This window comes from Heteronotia binoei, chromosome 21 (assembly GCF_032191835.1).
Source record: "Heteronotia binoei isolate CCM8104 ecotype False Entrance Well chromosome 21, APGP_CSIRO_Hbin_v1, whole genome shotgun sequence".
In the NCBI taxonomy this organism is placed as follows: Eukaryota; Metazoa; Chordata; class Lepidosauria; order Squamata; family Gekkonidae; genus Heteronotia; species Heteronotia binoei.
The window spans coordinates 115,913,636-115,936,402 of NC_083243.1; the positions used below are offsets into that span (position 1 = coordinate 115,913,636).

The 22,767-nt window shown below is 41.7% G+C and overlaps 1 protein-coding gene across 2 annotated transcripts in view; it reads left to right on the forward strand.

Moving 5' to 3' along the window:
• The window catches only part of SHANK2 (SH3 and multiple ankyrin repeat domains 2), an 811,137-nt gene that overhangs the window by 28,126 nt on the left and 760,244 nt on the right, over positions 1 to 22,767 (forward strand). For both annotated transcript variants that reach the window (XM_060263196.1, XM_060263197.1), the window contains exons 2-3: positions 12,162 to 12,390; positions 18,207 to 18,410. In XM_060263196.1, coding sequence (XP_060119179.1) covers positions 12,187 to 12,390; positions 18,207 to 18,410 — 408 coding nt within the window. In that variant the 5' untranslated portion in view covers positions 12,162 to 12,186. The remainder of the gene's footprint in view (positions 1 to 12,161; positions 12,391 to 18,206; positions 18,411 to 22,767) is intronic.

A 22,767-nucleotide genomic window follows, 5' to 3' on the forward strand; every position in this document is an offset into this window, starting at 1 on the left:
GATCCTTGCCAGTCCGGCTTTCGCCCGGGCCACGGGACGGAGACAGTGCTGGTCGCCTTGGCGGATGACCTCCAGCGGCAACTGGATCGAGGCGGCGTGGCGGTGCTGATGTTGTTAGACCTGTCGGCGGCGTTCGACACGGTCGACCATCGGCTACTGACCCGCCGCCTTGCCGACATAGGGGTTAAGGGGCTGGCCTTGCAATGGCTTTCCTCCTTCCTCAAAGGTCGGGGACAAAGGGTGGCAATTGGGGGTGAGCTCTCCCGGAGGCGCACACTAGACTGTGGGGTGCCTCAGGGAGCAGTTCTTTCTTCGATGTTATTCAACATCTATATGCGCCCCCTTGCCCAGATTGCCCGGAATTCTGGACTGGGTTGTCATCAATATGCAGATGACACCCAGCTCTATCTGCTAATGGACGGCTGGCCTGACTGCGTCCCAGTGAATTTAGACCGGGCATTGCAGGCTGTAGCAACCTGGCTCAGGCTGAGTGGGCTGAAGTTGAACCCGACGAAGACAGAGGTCCTTTGCGTGGGTCGCGGCGCTCTGGGGAGGGAAATACCTCTCCCGGTTTTTGACGGTGCACCGCTGAAAGCGGCGGGTCGGGTCAAGAGCCTGGGGGTCCTACTGGAGCCTTCACTGTCAATGAAGGCCCAGGTAGCGGCCACTGCCAAGTCGGCGTTTTTTCATCTGAAGCGGGCAAGGCAGTTGGCTCCTTTCCTAGAGCGCCGGGACCTGGCAACAGTGATCCATGCGACGGTCACCTCAAGATTGGACTACTGCAATGCCCTCTACATGGGGCTGCCTCTGTGCCGAACCCGGAAGCTGCAGCTAGTGCAGAACGCAGCGGCCAGGCTGTTACTGGGACTCCCGAAATGGGAGCACATACAGCCGGGGCTGCGTGAACTGCACTGGCTGCCAGTTACATACCGGGTTCACTACAAAGTGCTGGTTATCACCTTTAAAGCCCTATATGGTCGAGGACCTGCCTACCTGAGGGACCTTCTCTCCCCATATGAGCCCCAAAGAGCACTGAGGTCAGCAGGGAAGAACAAGCTGACTATCCTTGGGCCAAAGGAGGTAAAACTACAGAGCACCTGACCACGGGCCTTCTCTGTTATAGCTCCGTGCCTTTGGAATCAGCTCCCGGAGGAGGTGCGGGCCCTGCGGAATCTAGACCAATTCCACAGGGCCTGCAAGACCATTCTTTTTAGGCAGGCCTTCGTAGACGATTGACAAAGAGATGGCTGTTCAATCCGCCAAATTGATCCTATTTAGTGACCTCTGCCATTATGTGAATGAATAAAATAGCACCAAGAACAAGAACATCACCGCTGCTATTAAATTAAATTAAATTAATTATGGAATGATCAGACAATTGGAATGGTTTTAGATATTGTTGTTTTAAATTATTGTATAATTTAAATGCTAATTGTTGTTTAAATTATTGTATAATTCATATGCTATTTTAAACTTAATGTATATTGTATGATTTTATAGAACCTGTTGTTAGCCGCCCTGAGCCTGCCTAGGCAAGGGAGGGCGAGATATAAATAAAAATTATTATTATTATTATTATTATTATTATTATTATTATTATTATTATTATTATTATTATTATTATTATTATATTTGCATGGGCTTCATTCAAATGGATATTATCTAATTGGCTGGCTTAGCAAGAGCAGCCACTCTGAGTGTAGTTGCAAGGAGCCTCTCAAACAATGGGCTTCATCCAAATGGATATTATCTGATTGGCTGGCTCAGCAAGGGTGGCCAATCTAAATGCAGTTGCAAGGAGCCTCTCCGACAAAGGGTCTTCATGTGAGGCTCCCAGTACATTACAGAAGGCAAAACCCTAGTATGAGAAGTTAACATGGCTACTAATTCTGTATCAAATTTTCAGGAAGAGATTCTGTATCCCAAGGTATTTCATTTTCAGCCAGTACTTAGTTCTGTCTCATGGATTAACTTATATCAGTGAATGCAAAGCTTATATCAGTGAATGCATAGATAAATTAGACATTATATGGGACCATGATAAGTTCTGCCTTTTTAAAAAAAACTTCCAAGCAGCAGTTCATGGGGCTGGGGGAAGGGAGAGAAGAGACTGAGAGTAATGACCTCAGTGGAGTGATGTGCTTCTAAGACAATTTACTTCAATGACTTCAGAACGGTGTAACTCTGCTTAGGATGACATGGTAGTAATGCAAGGAGAAGGTATGTTTAACCCTTCTATGCTGATCACTCTGGCCTTGGTCTCTTTCCACATAAGGCTGCTGTATAGTGCCTGTATGATTTTTTAATTAAATAGATATAAATATGATCTTTCCCACAAGGTTCAAGGTTCCTTTAACTGTAGACATTTCTTATAAGAGGATTGATCCTCTACAGGTCTACATCGTGTCCACACACTCCTGTTCATTTTTTATATTGGAGAACTCAAATGAGATTTTAATCGCTCCTTAACTTTAAAACATTGCTCTTTCTTATATAATCTTCTTCTTTAGGACTTCCTTAAGTAGTAATCTTATTCACAACATGCTTGGAAATTAATTCATGTGTTTGGTAATTGAAGATGGTATGTGTTTTCATTAGGAAGAAAAATAGTAAATGATGAACATCAAAGCATAATCAACCCATTCTGAGTTCATTACTTTGTATATCTGGGCAGAAATCCTTGTAGAAACTATGCTCGTTTCTTTTAGTCCTCTTTCCTATTGGCTCTCAGAGCCAAATTAGACCTTTCTTGTGACATGAGTCAGGACACGGATGACTTGCTGTCATGCATTTTAAACAGCAAGCCTTTATTGGCATAAAACAGATTTAACATTAAAATAGCAATATAAATAATATAAAATCCTAGATTATAGAGTACATAGGGAGCTAAAATACATAAAATAAGTAAAATATATATGTCGAGTTTAGCCAAATTAAATAATTAAAACAAATAAAATGTGGTCATTCCAGAACCATTCTCTGTCGTATTTCCATGGCCTGTTGGAGAAATCTAGCCACCATTAAAATTACCTCAGCGCAAGTGTCATTTAAAAGTTTGTGGACTTTGCCTGAATCAGCACAGCCCGACATATCTGCTAAGATATCTTTCAAGTATATACAACGAATATCATCGTAAAGAGAACAGTTCAATAATACATGGAAAATAGTTTCAATACACTTGGAATTACAAAGACAGTGTCTATTAGAGTACTCAATCCTGTTAAATCTACCAAATAGGATAGCAGATGGTTATGCATTACATCTCATTAACGAGAACGCACGCCGTTGCTGTGGAGCTTGTAGAGAGGAGAAGTACGATGCAAATTTCCCTACTGAGAGAGGAAGTTCGAAATTCAGTGTGGAGCAAGACTTGTTGGCTAGGCTATATAACGTTTGCATTTCAATATCTAGAATTCTGAGCTTAAGTTTCAAAAAAGCATCTTTTAAGGATAGCATAAGAAGTGAATCTAAATCAATGCCCATAGATTTAATTTTCCTCTCAATAAATACTAGCCAATTTGACAAATTAGATTTTGAGAGCAGTTGATATAAAAGGCTCTCTGAGTCAGAGTGGAAATGTAGACGTAGCCTTTTTAGACTTAAAGGGAGCATTTGATTCAATTGACAGAGACCTGTTGTGGGATAAACTGGAACAAACAAGTATTGATTAAAGACTTCTTATGCTCATTAAAAAATTATATACTTTCAACTTTTGTCAAGTCAAATGCTCTTTATCAGGCAATCTTATGTCTAAAATCCCGTTAAGAAAGGGGGTTAAACAAGGTTGTGTTTAACCTCTTTCTTAATGATCTTGCTCCCTTTTTGTCAGATACTGACCATCATAGTCCAAAACTTGGTGTCAGACATGTTCCCTTACTGTTATATGAGGACGATACAGTCTTACTATCTTGTTCCAGAATTGGATTAAAGCGTTTGCTTGTTCCCTGTATCACCTTCCTTAACAACAATAAGCTCCTATTGAACTATGACAAATCTAAAATTGTTGTTTTTTTCCAAATCTTGGAAACCAACTAAATGGTCAATAGGCGGCAAAGAGATAGAACAAGTAAAATACTACAAATACCTAGGAATTCATTTTCAATATAACACTTTGGACTAATCATCGTAACTGTATTGCTGTCATGCATAACAACTGGTATGAAGTAGACTTACATATCCTAAAACTGCTCTTTTGCTCAATTGGAATCTAGAGCACTTTGAATAGGAAGGGCAAGCTTCCAGCTTCCTTACACAATTTTTGCTACCAGCAAGATCCACAGGGGAACCTTTTTACTCCTTTCTCTGGCTGGACTGTCCTTTCTAGGACAAAGGAACCAGAGAATGAGGGAAATGATAACCCACCCCATAGCTGTGTGAAGGGACAGGTAGGAAACCAAAAACCTCTCCTCCCTTCTTGCAGTGCTCTGGAACCTAATGGAGTGCTTTTAAATTGAATAAACCCATTTCACATGAGTTGTGTGTGACAGCAAGTTGGATCCAGCACCCTTGTCCTGATTCATGTCCCATATAACATCTAGTTTGGCTCTCAGTGGCTGAATCCAGACTGGCAGTTTAAGCCAGCACAGGGTCGGGACCTGGGTGGACCAAAAAAAGCATGACCAAATGCCCACACCTGCCTGCTGTCCTGCTCCTGCACTCACCCCGTCTCTATGTGCCCCAGTTGCAGCTCAAAAAAGCTACACTTCCAAAGTGGTCATGTTTTTTTGGTCTGCCCGGGTCCCTTCCCTGTGCTGGCTTAAACTGCCAGTCTAGATTCAGCCAGTTAGACACATATTGTGCTGTTTGAACTGAAAATACCCTGTTGTTGTTGTTGCCGTCGTCGTCATCATCATCATCATCATCATCATCATCATCATCATTTATGAATTGCCTCATCCCGACCAACGCCAGGCCCTAGGCAATGTACAACAGTAAAATACAAATAATCAAGAATAAAATTGGTTAGCTTAAAAACAATTTCAACCCAGTGACATATATTATAACTCAGGGGTGTTGAACTCATTTGTTATGAGGGCCAGATCTGACATAAATGAGGCCTTGTTGGGCCAGGCCATGTGTGTACCTATTTAAGATTAAGTAGCAAAAATATAAACTTTATAAAGGACAAACACAATTAAATATATATATTTTAAAAAACTTAAAACATGCTTAAAACATTAGCACATTGGTCTTAAAGGTGCTTTCTTTGTATCTCTCCCATGAGATCCAGGGAACTGGGGAAAGGAAATTGTGGTTCTTTCCTTCCTTCCCCATGGGACTGGGGAGAGAACCCTCAGCCAATAGAAGGAAGAGAGGCTTGGCTCAGTAGCTCTACTGTGAAATTGAGACAGCCTGGAAAAACAAGTTCTGCCTCCTCCCCTCTTTCTCCCCAAGGGAGGAGCCTCAACCAATGGAGAAAACAGAGGTTTTGCTCTGTAGCTCCTGTGCAATTGATCAAGCCTTGCAAAGCAAACTGTTATGCAGAAGGAAGCAAGATATTGGGAGAAGGAAGCAGATGACAGCCAGTTGCTTGGGAGCCTTATTCAGCCCCTGGATCATATGTTTGACATCCCTCTTATAACTTGCAACCAATCTGCTTTCTAGATTCTGTATCAGGGGCAGGGGACCCCAACTTGGGGGGGTCATTATCAAGAATGATGGGGCCACAGAGAAAAGAGTAGACAACTGGATGTCTTTTTATGACATGCAGAAAAATGTCACATTTTCAGAAATAGATGGGAACACATATACTGGGCATAATACAAAATCAATGGAGCAAAGGAGGAAGAAGAATTTAATATATACACACAGGGCAGAGGTGTCAAACATTCAACCTGCAGGATGGAACTAGCCTGTCTCCAGCTCTTACTTGGCCTGTGAGCAATTGGTACTGTTCTCAGCATGTGAAGGAAAGGGATTGTGGGAGGACAAAAAGCACCCCTTGCAAGGTTGTGGAAACAGGGGCTCTGTCAGACAAGCCCCTCACCCCCACTGTGGAAAACGCAGAAGGGATGAGAACTGGGGGTGAGGGGATATGGGAGAATCAGGCTTTTGTGGGTTCCCTAGTAAATCAGTTGCCTTCGCTGCTAGGAATCAATTGCTTAACTGGGTTTGCTTGTGTCCTTTATAAAGTTTGTATATCTGGTACCTGGCATTACATTTACGGCACACATGACCTGGCTGACAAAGTGACATTTATGTCAGATCTGGCCCTCAAAACAAATGAGTTTGACACCTCTGCACTTAGGCATTCTTTACTGATCATGCTGCAAATATTTAGTAAATACTATTGGATCATGCTCCAAATATTTAATAAATACTATTGGAATTTTCCAGCAAAAGTTTAACAGTTTGCATAATCCTGTATTAAAACTGATGGTTTCAAAAGCATGTTTAAAACTCTTTAGTGCCTAATTTTGGTTGGATCATGCCATATCATATTTTAATAAATTCCACTATAATGTGGTTTATGTGGTGTTTGAAAGATGCACAGTGCAGTCCTAAGCAGACTTACATCCTTCTAACTCCATTGATATAACTCTGTTTAGGATTGTACTGGTAATGAATATAGAAAATGTAACAGTAAAAAATAGCAAGATTCAATGATGAGTGATATAATTAAATCTTTTGCCTATACCCTTCTATTTCTGTGCTCTTTATTTAGCGAAGCAAATCAGTTTGCTTGCCAGCATGAGAAATATGAAGTTGCCGTTTTGCCGTGTTTGTTGCATCTTAATGATGTTTTAATGCATTCTGTTTCATTTATAATAGCTTTATTTAGTGAATATGCAACACTAATGTAGAAATATGTTACACTAGAAAAGAAATCTTTCCCTTAGTGTATATTTAATAAAGATTATAATAAAGATTTATAATATTAATCCCCAAAAGCAAATATTGAATTCTGACAATGTCTAGCCCTCCTTTACTGTTTCTGTAAATCATGGATCCCTGAGGGAAAATAAAACCTTATATATATATATATAGGGAATTTTATTTGCAGATATTGACCTAGGCAGTATGCTGAAAGGTGGCTCAGGCTGCGCGAAAATGAGCCTCCACCACAGCAGCAGCAGAATGTGGGTGGGAACAGCATCCTCTCTCTGCTTTCTGTTGTCGCCACAGCCCTCTCTGCCCCTTTCATTTTAAAGTCAGAGCTTATCTCCACCTCCACCCCTGCAGTGACTGTAGGTGGAGCATCTGAATGGAAGCTCTATTTGCAGATATCCCACAGTTCCACTTGAAACTAGATCAAAGGAGGTTTAAAAGGGATCGCTCTGGGGAGCTGTTGTGTGGATGATGATTCCATTTAATTTGGGGTTTTCCTGCATCCCATAGTGGAAAAAATCCCCATGTGGAAGCATCTCTAGTATGGCTAGATTTTAAAAATAATCCAGTTTAAAGTATTGTCCCTATGCCATCCTTCTGTTGCAAAACATTATATTGAAACAGACCTGAGGACAAGGTTTCTGTGGGTGCTTATAGATATTTCACAGATAAAAATAATGTTATTCTTGTATATTTGTAACATCATTATTCTTCACACCAAGCTCTACTGCCTCATTTGATACCCCTTACCTTACCATTGAATGGTGCTAACAACAGTACACCTCTATTACAGCTTGTTTTGTACTGGCTTCTAAGGTGGGCATGTTAGTAAACTGACTATAACATTTGCTTTTTCAAAATTTATTTTTAAATTTATAACCTGCTTTCCATACCACAGCAATATTTAACAGAATGCTGTCTCATAATGTGTCAGATTAGGTTTACAATGGAATTAGGCTTCCCAACCCTCCCGCCCTGGCGGGGGACCCCAGGATTTCCACCCTCTTCCCCTGCTCCCCCAAAAAATGGAAGCGGGGGGAGAGGGGGGAAACAGCGCCGAGCCGCCCGATCCTGGAGCCAACAAGGCTGCCGCACCGCTGCCGCCCCCTCCCCGCCCACCGCAGTTGCTCCTCCGAGATGGGCCCAGGCTGAGCCCATCTCGGAGGAGCAGCCAAGAGGAGGCAGCAGCGCAGCGCAGGGGAGGGCGAGGCAGGCCAGGAGCATGGCGAGCCGCGAATCCGGGCTCTTCTAGGACCCGGACTTGCGGCTCACCACACTCCCGGCTCGCCTCCACCCCCCCTCCGCTTCCATCCCAGAGGCGGAGCGGGCGAGGCTGCCGCGCCGCTGCCGCCTCTTATCTGCTCGCCATGGCTGCTCCTCCAAGATGGGCTCAGCGGTAGCTGCGGGGCGGCTCGCTACGCTCCCCGGCGCCGTTTCCCCTCTCCCCCCTAGCTCCACCCCAGTGTCTCCTGGCTCCACCCCCAAAGTCCCCAGATATTTCTAGGGTTGGACTTGGCAACCCTAAATGGAATAGCTTTAACTCAAACATATTCAGCAACATTTACTGAGTAAGCAATTGTGTGATAGAAGATAGATGAGAAGTTAGTATACCTTTACTTTCAGTAAATATACCTTAATACCTTCCCCAATGCCGAACAGGAAATGTGTTTTTCCAGGAACAGGCATTTGAAATAGGAAATGTCTTTGGCAAATATGAGTGGTGGAATATATGGAAATATGGGGTAACACAGCCCTTTTCATGGGGTGATTATTACTGGATAAGATCATTACACAGAGTCTTCCATTTCCATAATAGTATTTAATGTGATGTAGTCTGTACCCAGAGCCCCATGGCGTAGAGTGGTAAGGTACAGTACTGCAGTCCAAGCTCTGCTCATGACCTGAGTTCAATCTCAGTGGAAGCTGGGTTCAGATAGCCAGCATAAGGTTGACTCAGCCTTCCATCCTTCTAGGCTTCCCAATCCCCAGGTCCCAGAGGGGGATCCCCCGGTTTTACAGGCTTCCCCCCTCCCCCAGCCAGCTGGCCGGCGGGGGAAGCCCCGCCCCCAGAGCCATCATATACCTCCATGAATGATTCCCATAGGGAATGATGGGGAATTGAACCGCTGGTATCGGGGGCTCTGGGGGGGGCTGTTTTTTGAGATAGAGGCACCAAATTTTCAGTATAGCATCTAGTGCCTCTCCCCAAAATACCTACCAAGTTTCAAAAAGATTGGACCAGGGGGTCCAATTCTATGAGCCCCAAAAGAAGGTGCCCCTATCCTTCATTATTTCCTATGGAAGGAATGCATTTAAAAATTTGTGCAGTCCCTTTAAATGTGTTGGCCAGAACTCCCTTGAAGTTCAATTATACTTGTCACACCCTTGCTCTTGGCTCCGCCCCTAATGTCTCCTGGCTCCACCCCCAAAGTCCCCAGATATTTCTTAAATTGGACTTGGCAACCCTACATCCTTCTGAGGTTGGTAAAATGAGTACGCAGCTTGCTGGGAGTAAAGTGTAGATGGCTGGGGAAGGCAATGGCAAATCACCCCATAAAAAGTCTGCCAAGAAAACATCATGATGTGACGTCACCCCATGGGTAGGTAATGACTTGCTGCTTGCACAGGTATGCTGCTTTGTATTGTTTGAGTCAGTTCTAACTGAGTCAGTTCTGTTGTTTGGGTCAGTTTATTACCTTTTAGTCTGTACCCATGGTGTAAATTGAAATATGCTATAACCTTCATATGAGCAGACAGTCATGGTAATTGTGGTATTAAATCTTGGTAAGAACAAGGCAGCTCATGAGATGCAACATTTACTTGCATCCCATAGCAGACCCTAAGGGGAAATAAAGGTCAGAGCATAACTAGATGGTGCTGTATTTTAGTGCTGTAATCTTGTACAGATTAGATTGCTTACATCCCATTAAATTGAATGGAACTGAGCATGTTAATTGTATGCAAATCTCAATGGGTGTAACCTCATGAAAAGAGAAAACTTTAGAAAAAAATATGGAGTTTCCCTGCCCTATCAAACAGCATAACAAATCAGACAGGCAGCCAAGGTGAATGGGCCGAACTGTGTTGACTCACAATAACAGAACTGTGGGGATGGGGCATGGAGGATTACATACTTTTAAAGAACGTTCCTGAATCTGTTTATGAAGGGCTGCCTCACAGTTTCGGAACCATAATTTTTTAGGGATGAAAGCCATGTAGTATTTTTTGTTAGAACTGACCCAAACAATACAAAGCAGCATGCAAACTTTTCAGTGCTCTGCTGCTCATCATAAGGTCGAATGTTAAACAAGTGGAAGGTGGGGGGAGAAAAGAAGATGTTTTCAGGCCTTGTTTTAAAGCCTGTTGTCCTGGTGTATTTAGATAAGACACTACTGGACAGAGTTGGTATTGGATTTCACTTTTGGTTTTCTGTGCTTTTTTTGCTATTTTGGCTGAACCTGATAAAATATGTCACAAGGCTGTTGTTTGTGGATTTTGCTTTGAACCTAGGGTTGCCAGGTCCGACCTCATCCCCAGCAGGAGACTTTGGGGGGTGTTCCTGGAGGGGGCAGGGTGTCCCAAATGTGATGACACCCTTTAAATGTTTTTTTGCAATCAGGGCTGGGCTTGCCTGAATTCCAAGCAGCAAATCGCTGCTTGGGATTCAGATGTGCAGCCAGCAGTCACCCCCTCCCTCCCCTTCTGCCAGGTTTAATTGGCCTCCAGCTAACTGGTGGGCCATGTGCTCCTGCAGTCAGCTGGAGGGCCCTTTCAATCTGGCATGAGGGGAGGGAGGGGGTGGCTGTGGGTGGTTTCTGTTAGGGGTGGGGTTTCCCCACTTGACAGCTGGCCTGGGGCCAGAAAGGAGCCCCCAAAAGTAGGGGAACCCCCATCAGCACCAGGGGAATGGCAACCCTATTTAAACCATGGCTTCTGACTATTTTGTGGTTATTTACCTCAAACTTCATATATGTTATAAGCATTCATATTTACTAAAGATAATTTCTGTTTTCTGGTACGTGTTCCTTAAAAATTACCATCCAGTGAATATTGATACACATTTGCAGTACACTACTTCCATTCCATCGTCATTATAGGAAAGGAAAAGGAAAGATCCCCTGTGCTAGCACCAGTCATTTCTGAATCTGGGGTGATGTTGCTCTCACAAAGTTTTCATAGCAGACTTTTTATGGGGTGGCTTGCCATTGCCTTCCCCAGTCATCTGCACTTTCTCCCCAGCAAGCTGGGGACTCATTTTACCAACCTTGGAAGGTTGGAAGGCTGAGTCAACCTCGAGCCGGCTCCCTGAAAACCCAGCTTCCACCAGGGATCGAACTCAGGTTGTGAGCAGAGTTTAGGACTGCAGTATTGCATCTTTAACATTCTGCGCCACAGGGCTCTTTATAACCCTCATTATAATCCAGGAAGTAAATATTACTGAAGTGTTTGGATTGGACATTTCCTATAGCAAGTGCAATTTGATCAAATGAAAGGTGAACGGAATGTCTAAATATTTTTTTTTAATCCCAATTTATTTTTTTTCCTTGTGTCTGAAATGGAAATCTTATGTTTGAGTGAAAGGAAACATTCCCTTTCTCTACATTTTCACAGTGAACTCAGTGCCTAAGGGCTTAAAAAAATTAATTGGGCACTTCCAAGACAATGCCACAGCTCAGTTAAAGATACAAAACCATGAAATTGAGGGAGAGGGAATTGGTATGGGGGTAGGTGTGGGAAGCAGCTCCAGTGTGCTGGGTCAGCCCAGAACTGAAACTGAACCCATATACAGGGAAAAGGAGAGGAAGGGAATTTTTCAGGGACAGGACTGTCTTGTAGTGCAGTTACTAGAATATGACAATACAAAACCCAGGGATATTGGAGAAAGGAATTGGCATCAGTAAGGGGAGGGAATTGGTGCCAGTGTCCTATTCAGCACAGCACTGAAATGGAAGCCGGATACTGGGGAAGAGGGAAACAGTACCAGTGGCTTGAGGAGGAACTGACACCACTTTTCTTGCTCAGTGCTGACCATTTGATACCCCCAAATCCTAATCTATTACATATTTTATATACAATTTGTGAAAGACATAGGAAGAAAACATTCTTTACTTTCTCCCCAATTTTTACTAACTTTCTAGATTTTTAAAATGCTATTATTAAATATATATCCCACCCTTCCAAGAAGCAGGCTTTTGTATAGCTGTGGCTATTGTCTTGTAAAATGGAATAGATGAAAAATACACAAAAAATACACAAATGCAGCCCTCATGCCAAAAAAGATATATAAAATTTTATCTGTGTAATTTACTTTCCCCCTATCCTTTGTGTTTTAGCTGAATGTATTAAGAGGTACTGAACATGCCTCGTAGTCCAACCTCCAGTGAAGATGATATGGCTCAGAGTTTTTCAGATTATTCAGTGGAATCTGAATCAGACAGCTCCAAAGAAGAAACTATTTATGATACTATCAGGGCTACAGCAGAGAAACCAAGCAACAGGATGGAAGACATCCAGAGTAACACATTAGTGATAAGAATAATAATTCCTGATTTACAGCAAACGGTAAGAACTCCATTATGAAATTAGTAGTGCAAAATCATCCAGTGATCCAAACTGAAATAGTCAATTAAAAGATGTCTGCTCTGTTCAGTGTGTTTAATAATAAAAACATTTAGGTAAGTATTTGCATGTGGTATTTTTAAAAAAACATTGTAGAAGCTTTACTTGAAACCACTGTTTGTGGAATACTTTTAGAAAAGCTTAGCTGTCTGCACCAGGTAAGGCAAGTATGTACTGTACTGGGTTTATGATATTTCAGTAAGTAGCAGATTGAAAGTCATTTCTGAGTGCATGCACACTTAATTAAAACAGAATAGCTATCATCAACAGTGAAAACTTTCTCTCACTTTTTGTGGCTTTATTATGTACATATCCTTTTAGCTCCTTAGCCATATTTGTCAAGATCTTTTACAAGGAGCTGAGATAGGGCTGCCAACCCCCCGATCCGGGCAGAGAATCTCCCGCCCGGGAGGTTCTCAACCCACTGGCCCACATTGGGCCAGTGGGGGGGGGGGCCTCCCTCCGCGTCACTGGTGCAATGACAGCCCCTGGAAGTGACATTATCAAAATGGCAGTACCCGTGTGAGGCCACTCTACACGTTTCCAGTAAAACTCTATGGTTTTCCCAGATGCTCTAGCCATTTGGGAGGTAAAACACTATGGTGCAATAGGTGCCATAGAGTTTTAACATCCCAAATGGCTAGAGCATCTGGGAAAACTCTATGGTTTTCCCATAAACGCCTAGAGCAGCCCCACATGGGCGGTGCCATTTTGATGACGTCACTTCCGGGCAACGTCATTTCATCACGTGGCATGCAGCGTGCACACGACTGTCCCCTGCTGGAGGATGAAGAGGACTTGGCAACCCTAAGCTCAGAAGTAGATTTTGAGCACTTTCTTATTCCCTAAAAAGAGGGGGAGTGTGTGCTGAATCATTAAGATAGACTGGGTTTCTCATAAATGTACTCTTTAAGCAGTGTGATTGAATAAGAGCTGAGAAAAAAACTAAAGGAATGAGTTTTCTTCCAAAGCTATGGCTGGCTTATGGCCCATCAGATGAAAGCATAAGTACTTTTGGCTGACTAAAATGTGAAAATGTCCTTGCCTTCAACCAGTTTTCAGTTTAGCAATGTAATTTTGCTATATTCTAGTTGTCCAGAGAGAATTTAAATTTATAGTGGTCATTTAGATTTTTTTTTCATATACGGTATCTGAAATAATTTAGGACAAAATTTCAGGTCACCGTGAAATTTCACTCAAAGCCTATTTCAATGTAAGCATATTTAAGCCTGAAGCTAAAGTAATAGAATTTAAAGAAGAAGTTTACAGGCACATCTATGTAGAGTTACTTCATTCAGATTACCCTGATTTCAAAAGAATGAGACTGGATTAATTCTGCATATGATTGCACTGTTAAGGTATGATGCAGCCATAAAAGTACTTTCAAATTCAATTGGTTTCAGCAAGGGGGATTTTTCATACTTTGCACTCCCACTGAAACCAGTGGGATGCCAAAGAGTTTAATTTTGGATGATTTTGTGTTGTTGGCATTGAGGACTAAACATTAAATACCTTACCCAAACTTTTTAAGGTCACACTAATGATTTTACTTTTGAACATATGCCAGTAGTTAATGATTACTTTTAAATGGATCTTTAACTTTAGTTCATGATTAATTGCCTGGAAACAACTTCCCTATAGGTTATATATGCATTTTCCAAACATTTGGTAAGGGAAACATATAATAATTCATAACAGAGTTGCAGTCTTTGTGTTCAACAAATTCCTGCATTGTGTATACATACATTTCAGTTAAAATTATTTATTTGGGATAATGTAAATCATGTTGAATGTAAATTAAGTGATTTCTCATGATTCTTGCTCCTGTCAAATATTAACTTAAAACTGGAAAAACTGCAAAAATTTAAATCAAGCTAGACATGATGAAGCCACAGGGCTTTTTTTTGTAGCAGGAACTCCTTTGCGTATTAGGCCACACACCCCTGGTGTAGCAAGTCCTCCTAAAGTTTACAATAGGCCCTGTACTAAGAGCCCTGCAAACTCCAGGAGGATTTGTGGCCTAATATGTAAATGTGTTCTTGCTACAAAAAAGCCCTGAGCAACCATGTTTGTTTATTCTTGCTTTCTCCTCTCCCCCCCTCCCTCGCACAAAGGACCTGATTTTTGAAAACAAAAGAAGCGTGCAGATGAGGGGAGCTGAACTCTTCTCCTTTCTTACTTTACATCACTATTCACTATTGCCTTTCTTTAAAACAGGAGAGAAAGGTCAGGGTGATAGAAACCTTTGGAGGAAAGGTAGGGAAATGGGAGGAGTTCAATTCCCACCATCCTTTTTGATGTAAATCTTCAGATTCTGTCAGTTGCCTGTTGTATGTGTGAATGAGTTTAGTGATTGTGTTTGCATAAAACAGGCATTTCAAACTCTTGCTTGAAACAGGGAGTAGATTGTTTCTTGCCATTTTATGGGAGAGATAGGAAATTGCTTTTATTTGTGGATGAATTCCATCCATGTATTAGTGGCATGACCAGAGAGAACGTGAATTGAATGCAGCTACAAGACTGAAGTCATCTCCCTGGCAAGTTGGCTAAATATGAAGCCAAATTCCTTGTCTCATCAGAGAGTGGGGAAAGGACAGAGGATGCCAACATGGCTTCTGATTCCTTATCAGAGGTTTACATCGTTCTTAGCTGTTTATCAGACTTGCATTTCAGCAGGTGGCAGCAAACTGCAGGGAAACATTGAATTCAGCATTGAAGATGGAAATTCTTCTGGGAGTTCATGTTCTATTCATTATATTATACTATATATATAGTATAATATATATATATACAATAATATATACAATAATATATATACAATCAGAGCAAGGGTATAAAATTAGAATCATAGAATCATCGAGTTGGAAGGGATCTCTAGGGTCATCTAGTCCAACCCCCTGCACAATGCAGGAAACTCACAAACACTTCCCCCTAAATTCACAGGATCTTCATTGCTGTCAGATGGCCATCTAGCCTCTGTTTAAAAACCTCCAAGGAAGGAGAGCCCACCACCTCCCGAGGAAGCCTGTTCCACTGAGGAATTGCTCTAACGGTCAGGAAGTTCTTCCTAATGTTGAGCCAGAAACTCTTTTGATTTAATTTCAACCCATTGGTTCTGGTCCTACCTTCCGGGGCCACAGAAAACAATTCCACACCATCCTCTATATGGCAGCCCTTCAAGTACTGGATGATGGTGATCATATCACCTCTCAGCCACCTCCTCTCCAGGCTAATTGAATATTTTTTTCAAGTGTTTGGATAATGCAAGTATTCGAATACTTATGAATCTTAGTAAATGAAATTTTACCAATTCTTCCCTGGAAAGGAAATATTGTTATATTTCTTTGTTATGAAACATGAAGTGCAATTCTGTGTAAAGTTACTGCAGTCTAAGCAGACTGGAATAACTCTGCATTATATGGTACTACAAAAGAGTAAAAGTCCAGCAGCACCTTAAAGACTAACAAAATTTGTGATATGTGTGAACTTTTGTGAATAACTTCTCACTTGTCTGAAGAAGTGAGCAGTGACTCAAAAGATCATGCATTACCACAAATGTTGTAAGTTTGTAAGGTGCTACTGAATTCATACTTTTTTCTACTGCTGCAGACAGATTAACATGGATACCCATCTTGATCTATAGGATGTAGGGTTGCCAAGTCCAATTCAAGAAATATCTGGGGACTTTGGGGGTGGAGCCAGGAGACTTTGGGGGTGGAGCCAGGAGACATTGGGGGCGGAGCCAGGAGCCAGGGTGTGATAAGCAGAATTGAACTCCAAGGGAGTTCTGGCCATCACATTTAAAGGGACAGCACACCTTTTAAAATGCCTTCCTTCCATAGAAAATAATGAAAGAGAGGGGCACCTTCTTTTGGGGCTCATAGAATTGAACCCCCTGGTCCAATCCTTTTGAAACTTGGGGGGTATTTTGGGGAGAGGCACTAGATGCTATACTGAAAATTTGGCGCCTCTACCTCAAAAAACAGCCTCCCCAGAGCCCCCGATACCTGCAGATCAATTCCCCATCATTCCCTATGGAAATTGTTCATGGAGGTGCATAATGGCTGTGGGGGTGGGGCTTCCCCCGCCGGCCAGCTGGCTGGGGGAGGGGGGAAGCCTGTAAAACTGGGGGATCTCCCGCTGGGACCTGGGGATTGGGAAGCCTAATAGGATGCCATGGTTAGGCTGCAATCCTAAGAACATTTTTGTGGACATAAGGCCAATTGGATAACATGGAACTCAGTTTTGAGTAGATCTGTGCAGAACTGCTCCATAGATCACAAATAGTTTAATATTTTCTATAAGGGTTGTATTTTCTATAAATTAGTGGTTGTGAAATTGGGAATTTAATTTAAGTAAAGGTCAAATTAGTCATGATGGAGCAACCACATGTATTCATTCTTATGTCTATCCATGCAAATCAAGGAGGTTTCAGAAGCTTTTCTTTTTACTATAAAGTGAAACATGTGGATGAGGGAACTGGAGATGTAGAATTTCTGAAAATTTGAAAACCATAGAAAAATTAGTTTCTCTTCCAATTTTTGGGAGGAAAGTATAAATGTTTGAAACAATAATATATTTTCTTGTCCAAGCAAAATATATTTTACTGCTTTAAAGCCTAAAATGCATTATCACTGACAATTTAGCTTATAAAATTATACTATTTGGCATATTTATAGATTTTAAAATGCCTACATTTTCTACAAGCAAAATTGTAAATATACCGCATACTTGAGACAGAGCTGTAGACAGCTACACTCTATTCTATTTTAGTAAATGTATCTTAATTTATGCCATCTGAGAGGTAGGAAAAATAAAAATTTAAAATAAATTATGTAGTAAAGAAAAGAAAGTGAATTATTTAGACAGAAACTGGCTCACATAGTCACAACGGTATGACCAGCATATATGGATATCAAGTTCATTTTATAATGTTGAAAACACTGTAAGTCTTTAATAATGTAGTATCATAAAATACATTATAGTACACTATATTAATTGTTATAAAATATTCATATTTAAAAATCATATCATTGAAAATATACTTTATTTGTCTACAGGAACCTAGGAAATATCATTGTCCTTTGTTAAAAAATGCATGATACATAATTTCGAAAGTAAAACCTTGTCTTACAAAGAGGGATGGGTATGAACCAAACTAAGAAGCAATTCATGATTAATTTTGTCTTGTTCATGGTTCCTGAACAGAAATTCAGGATGTGTTGGCCATCACAAACTTCCATGAACTTTTACAGCAGATTTGTGCTGTTCATAGTTTGTGCATGGGGCAGAAAGCTGGGGTTCAGTGCACTGAAGATGCATTAAAACAAAACCGTTTATGTCTATCTCATCTATAAACTCATATCATATGGTTTGTGGTCCAAAACTAATATGCAACATACAGTATTCACATATGCCCAAAGCAGAAAAGTGTGTCAAAGTCCCAGAGTACAAGTCCCTAAATATATGTCTCACTCTTGCTGCAATAATTTCCTCTTCAGTCAGGATGTATTTTCCAAAGCTCCTTAAGGAGTGGATTGCTGATCATATAATGAAGAAGTTTCCAAAAGCCAAAGAAATCAGGGGAGGGGGTTTCTCAGCATTAAATAACTAAATTAATAATCTGATGTATGAACATTACTACTTGTGTTACATCTTGTATATAATAATTATTGGAATACTAGTACTGCTTGTGTTATTTTATGAATTATATGTACTGACTTATTTGCCATTCTGTTCGGTTCATGTGTTGTTTACAGAAATGTATTAGATTTAATCCTGAAGCTTCAGTGTGGGTAGCAAAGCAGCGAATTCTCTGCACACTGAATCAGAGTTTGAAAGATGTCCTTAATTATGGACTATTCCAGCCTGCAAACAATGGGAGAGATGGGAAGTTTTTGGATGAGGAGCGACTTCTTATGGAATATCCACAGCCAGTAAATAAGGGAGTTCCATCCTTAGAGGTACTTGAATAAACAATCCTTTCTTTGGATACCAGTAAAAATTATGGTAACTATTGCAGATATAAATGTAAGAATACAAAACATCTTTTGCATCTTAATGTCTATTAAAGTTGCTATGACTGGGAGTGGCACTCAGGATGGTGCAAAGATCTAATAATTTTTACTTAAGTGGATTTCATATAATTGGCTGTTGCAGCTGCCCTATTCCCTTCACTGTTCATGAAAGTTTTCATATGTATTCTAAATGTGTTTAAATTTACCCACTGTTCAAGAACATAGGGAAGCTAGCTCCCACAAAAACTCATATATATCTGAGGAAACATAGGCTTTTGCCTTAGAGCAAAGTGTATAATTGGTCTATATGCACAGAATCCCCCCAACACTAACATTACTGAGGAGCCTTTGCATATGTGCTTTCTGGACTATACATGTCCGTAGTTCCTGATAGGCTAACAATCTTTAAACTGCATTTCTGTAAATTGGATAAATTAGCATTATAGAGGATTCTGAGGGAAATGCTCAGTTTATGTAGGTACTGGCTTGGCCTGTTGGGGCTTGCAGTTATCTTCAGGGAACAGAGAATTCACCCAACACTTGCCTGCACTTTGTCCACATTTACTGTACTGATATCTCTTAGTACTTTCTGAAACTGGTAAACATTCTCTTGTTTATCCTCACCACTTACGTTGCAGAGGGGAAATGACACAAATTTGCTGCAAAGCATTCAATTTTAACATAAGAGGAAGTCAGGCAGCTCTCAAAAAGGGAAGAGAAAGACCTAAAAACATTCCACTGCTTTTAAAGGAGCAACACTAGTACTGTCAAAATTCTAGGGTTGCCGAGTCTGTGTTGGAGATTTTGGGGTGAATCCAGGAGAGGGCAGGGTTTGGGGAGGGGAGGTGCCTCAGCATGGTACAATGCCATAGAGTCCACCCTTCAAAGCAGCCATTTTATCCAAGGGAGCTGCTCTCCGTCAGCTGAAGATCAGTTGTAAAAGCAGGAGATCCCCAGACCCCACCTGGAGGCTGTGCAACCAACAAAGAGCAATGTGGATAACAGAGCAGGAGAAAAGGTTGCATAAAACTCCGCAAAGACCAGCCTCCAATAATGTAAAAAAAAATTTCTACAAAATCATAATATTCAAAAGCGTATCTCAAATATTTGAGATAATATTCAAAAGCGTATCTCAAATATTTGAGATATTTTTGTACATTATTGAAGGCCGGACTTCGTGGAGGTTTATGTAACCTTTTTCCCTTCCCCACCTGGAGGCTGGCAACCCTAGAAAATTCACTGAAGAAATGTTTCATGATCACATCTGTCTTGGCAAGCTTATGGAAATTTATTCAGCTCGGTATATACCGAATGCACACTCCTACTTGTAACAAAGGAGTTGAATATCTTTGGATTAGGGAGTGTGAAATATACAAATCATTTTATATAAAGAAAGCAGTGGGGAGGTATTACCAAAATCTTCAGACTGTGGCACATTTTGAGAAGATGGATGTCTTTGACCTCAGCCAGGAGCCCTGAAATAGCTACGATGAATACCTGAATTTTCTTTTCAAGACCAGCTCTGTGACTGATGATGAAAAAAAGTCCTCTGTTTTACTGAATGTCTGTGACTTCCACTAATGGACGTATCAGGGATCTGCTGGTATGTGATAATATTGCACCTATGCAATACGGCAAGGCAAGATTATTGATTGCTGAGAAGGTGAGGGTGAATGTTTTTGTAGAAAAGGAAAGGTCCCCTGTGCAAGCACCAGTTGTTTCCGAATCTGGGGTGACGTTGCTTTCACAGCATTTTCACGGCAGACTTTTTATGGGGTGGTTTGCCATTGCCTTCCCCAGTCATCTACACTTTCCCCCGAGCAAGCTAGGTACTCATTTTATCAACCTTGGAAGGATGGAAGGCTGAGTCAACCTCGAAGCGGCTACCTGAAACCCAGCTTCCACCGGGGATCGAACTCAGGTCGTGAGTAGAGCTTAGGACTGCAGTACTGCAGCTTTAACACTCGGCATCACGGGGCTCTCTGTTTTTGTAGAAGGAGGCAATATTAGAATCTGTTATTATAGTTATAGGCGCCATTTGTCTTTTCTGGTACTGTTTTTAGAGTTATAGTTGTCTGGTTGCCTTCTGCTATATGCTTAGTGGTGTCTAGTTTGGACCAATAGTAGCTAGCAGGGGAGGCCATGCTAGGGTCAGGGATTCCAGTAATAGCAGGGCAAGGAAGATCCATGGACTTCTATACATTCTTGTAAATAGACAATGTTCATATATTCACTACTGAGGAATTACAAAGATTCCTGACCCTCAGTGGGATCAAACATATCACTTCAGCACTGAATCATCTGTCCAAAATAAGGTACACGGAAAGGGCAGTGCAGTCTGTGAAAACCGCACTAAGGATGGTTACAGGCCAAACTTTTGTAAGGGGCCCTGGCCAGGAGCTCCAAGGTTCACAGAAATCCCAAGGAAACAGTACACAAGATCCAGGTTTGTTTGTAAGGATTTTTTTAATAAAGCAGCAAATTTACATGAAAATGCAGGCTAAGCTTCCATCATCTGGGCCTTGAGTGCATACATGTATAGTGAAGCTTGGCAGAATCTGAAACTAGATGCATAACTAAAACTAGATGTCTTATATCCTAAATGTTGACTATCTGTCAAGAAATCATTAATTAAGCTATCCCAAGCACTATGATGAACTAGGCCATCTGCACCTGGCATCCAGTGATGGGAAGAAACAACCCAGGCTTTGAAGATGAGCTCTGCTAAGAAGCTTGAGAGAGAGGAAAGTTCCCTTGGGAGCAGCTGAACACTGTCTCTCACAAGACTTAGGGCAACTAAGAACCAGCATGTAACAAAGATGGAGTTACGCAGACCATACAGCTTTACAGACGAAATTCTCCTGTGTTTTTACTATATATCGGACATCACATAGTACTACTGGAAGATCCCAGGTGAAATGGTATTTCATAGGCCTATTAGTACCCGATGGACTTGCTACAATCTATATACACAGTCAGATACTTCAGAAACAGCAATCTATGAAAAAAATTATGATTGTTGCCACCACAAATGGGACTTGTGCCCAGGTCATCCTGTGTGGGTCAAGAACTTTTCCGGAAAAACCAAGTGGCTTCCAGGGCGTTGTTACGTTGCACAGTCGAACAGGGTGGTTATGAGATGGCATATAGATTATCTATTGTCTTGAACAGGAGGCCAAGAAGCCCTAGATGCTTCTGCAGCCCTGCCAGGACAGCCTGAGTTCCTGAATGCTGAGGTGACTAGTGGGGGAAATGATGTACCTGAGGTGGATTTTTCCACACCTGTCATAACCTCAACTGGATTAGAGTCCCATGGGCTGTGAATTTTCCATTTGATGGCCCAAAATATTCTGAGCCGATGCCAGCCACATCAGTGCTGTCTTCGCTTAACGTATCAAAGATATTCAGGGAATGACCTGTGAGAATGGACCCATAGATAGTCATGGCCAGGGAAGCCTGAGCACAATAATCCCATGCAAGCCCACAGCTATTTTTTTTTTTTGGGGGGGGGGGTCCAGGGCGGATAGGCCCCTCCATTCAAGCCCCCCTTCAATCTCTGTGGCCCCTACATTGGGCCAAGACCTCCCCCTTTGGTGGCTCTGCACACTGTCAAGCACAATCTTTGCTCTCTTTCGCTCCGCCTGCCCTGTGCCCAGCTCTGGGACTTGTAGTTCCCACTTCCTATCACTCCTTACAGAATAAGGGAGCATAAAATGGGGCGGGGAATTACAAGTTCCAGCATGCTCTCAGAAAGAGCACTGGGCACCCGTGACATCATTCTGAGATGGAGTGGGTTGGGCAAATGAGTGGAAGAGATGGAAAGTTATAGTAAATAGAGCCAGATAAAGCATGGACTTGGTGAGTTAGGGAACTCAAATACCTCAAGCTGTGGGAGAACCTATTTATTACAGTCTGTCTTTGAAGGCGTTGAACTTGAAAGAATAATTTAATACACAGTAATAATAAAACTCAGTTTGCCAGGGCCAAGCTTCCCCTTGTTTTGTCTTGCAGCTGGCTGCCCAGGCTTTTTTTTTTTTTCATTTTGACGTTATTTGCGATGTCATTTTGGCTCCCACAGCCCCCCCACCAAACCTTTTCTGGCTACAGACCTGGTTCCGTACCATGTTGACTGCTAAGATCAGGCAGTCTACCCCAGTATCTCTAGTTTGTGGGGGGGGGGGGTTGTTTTTATTTGTTCAAATTGACTTGTTAGACTATGGGGAGAGGGATGTGGTAATTTAAGAGTTAATCTCCTGCATGGCAGAATATATACCAGACTATTAGGGCCAGGATTAAAACATTA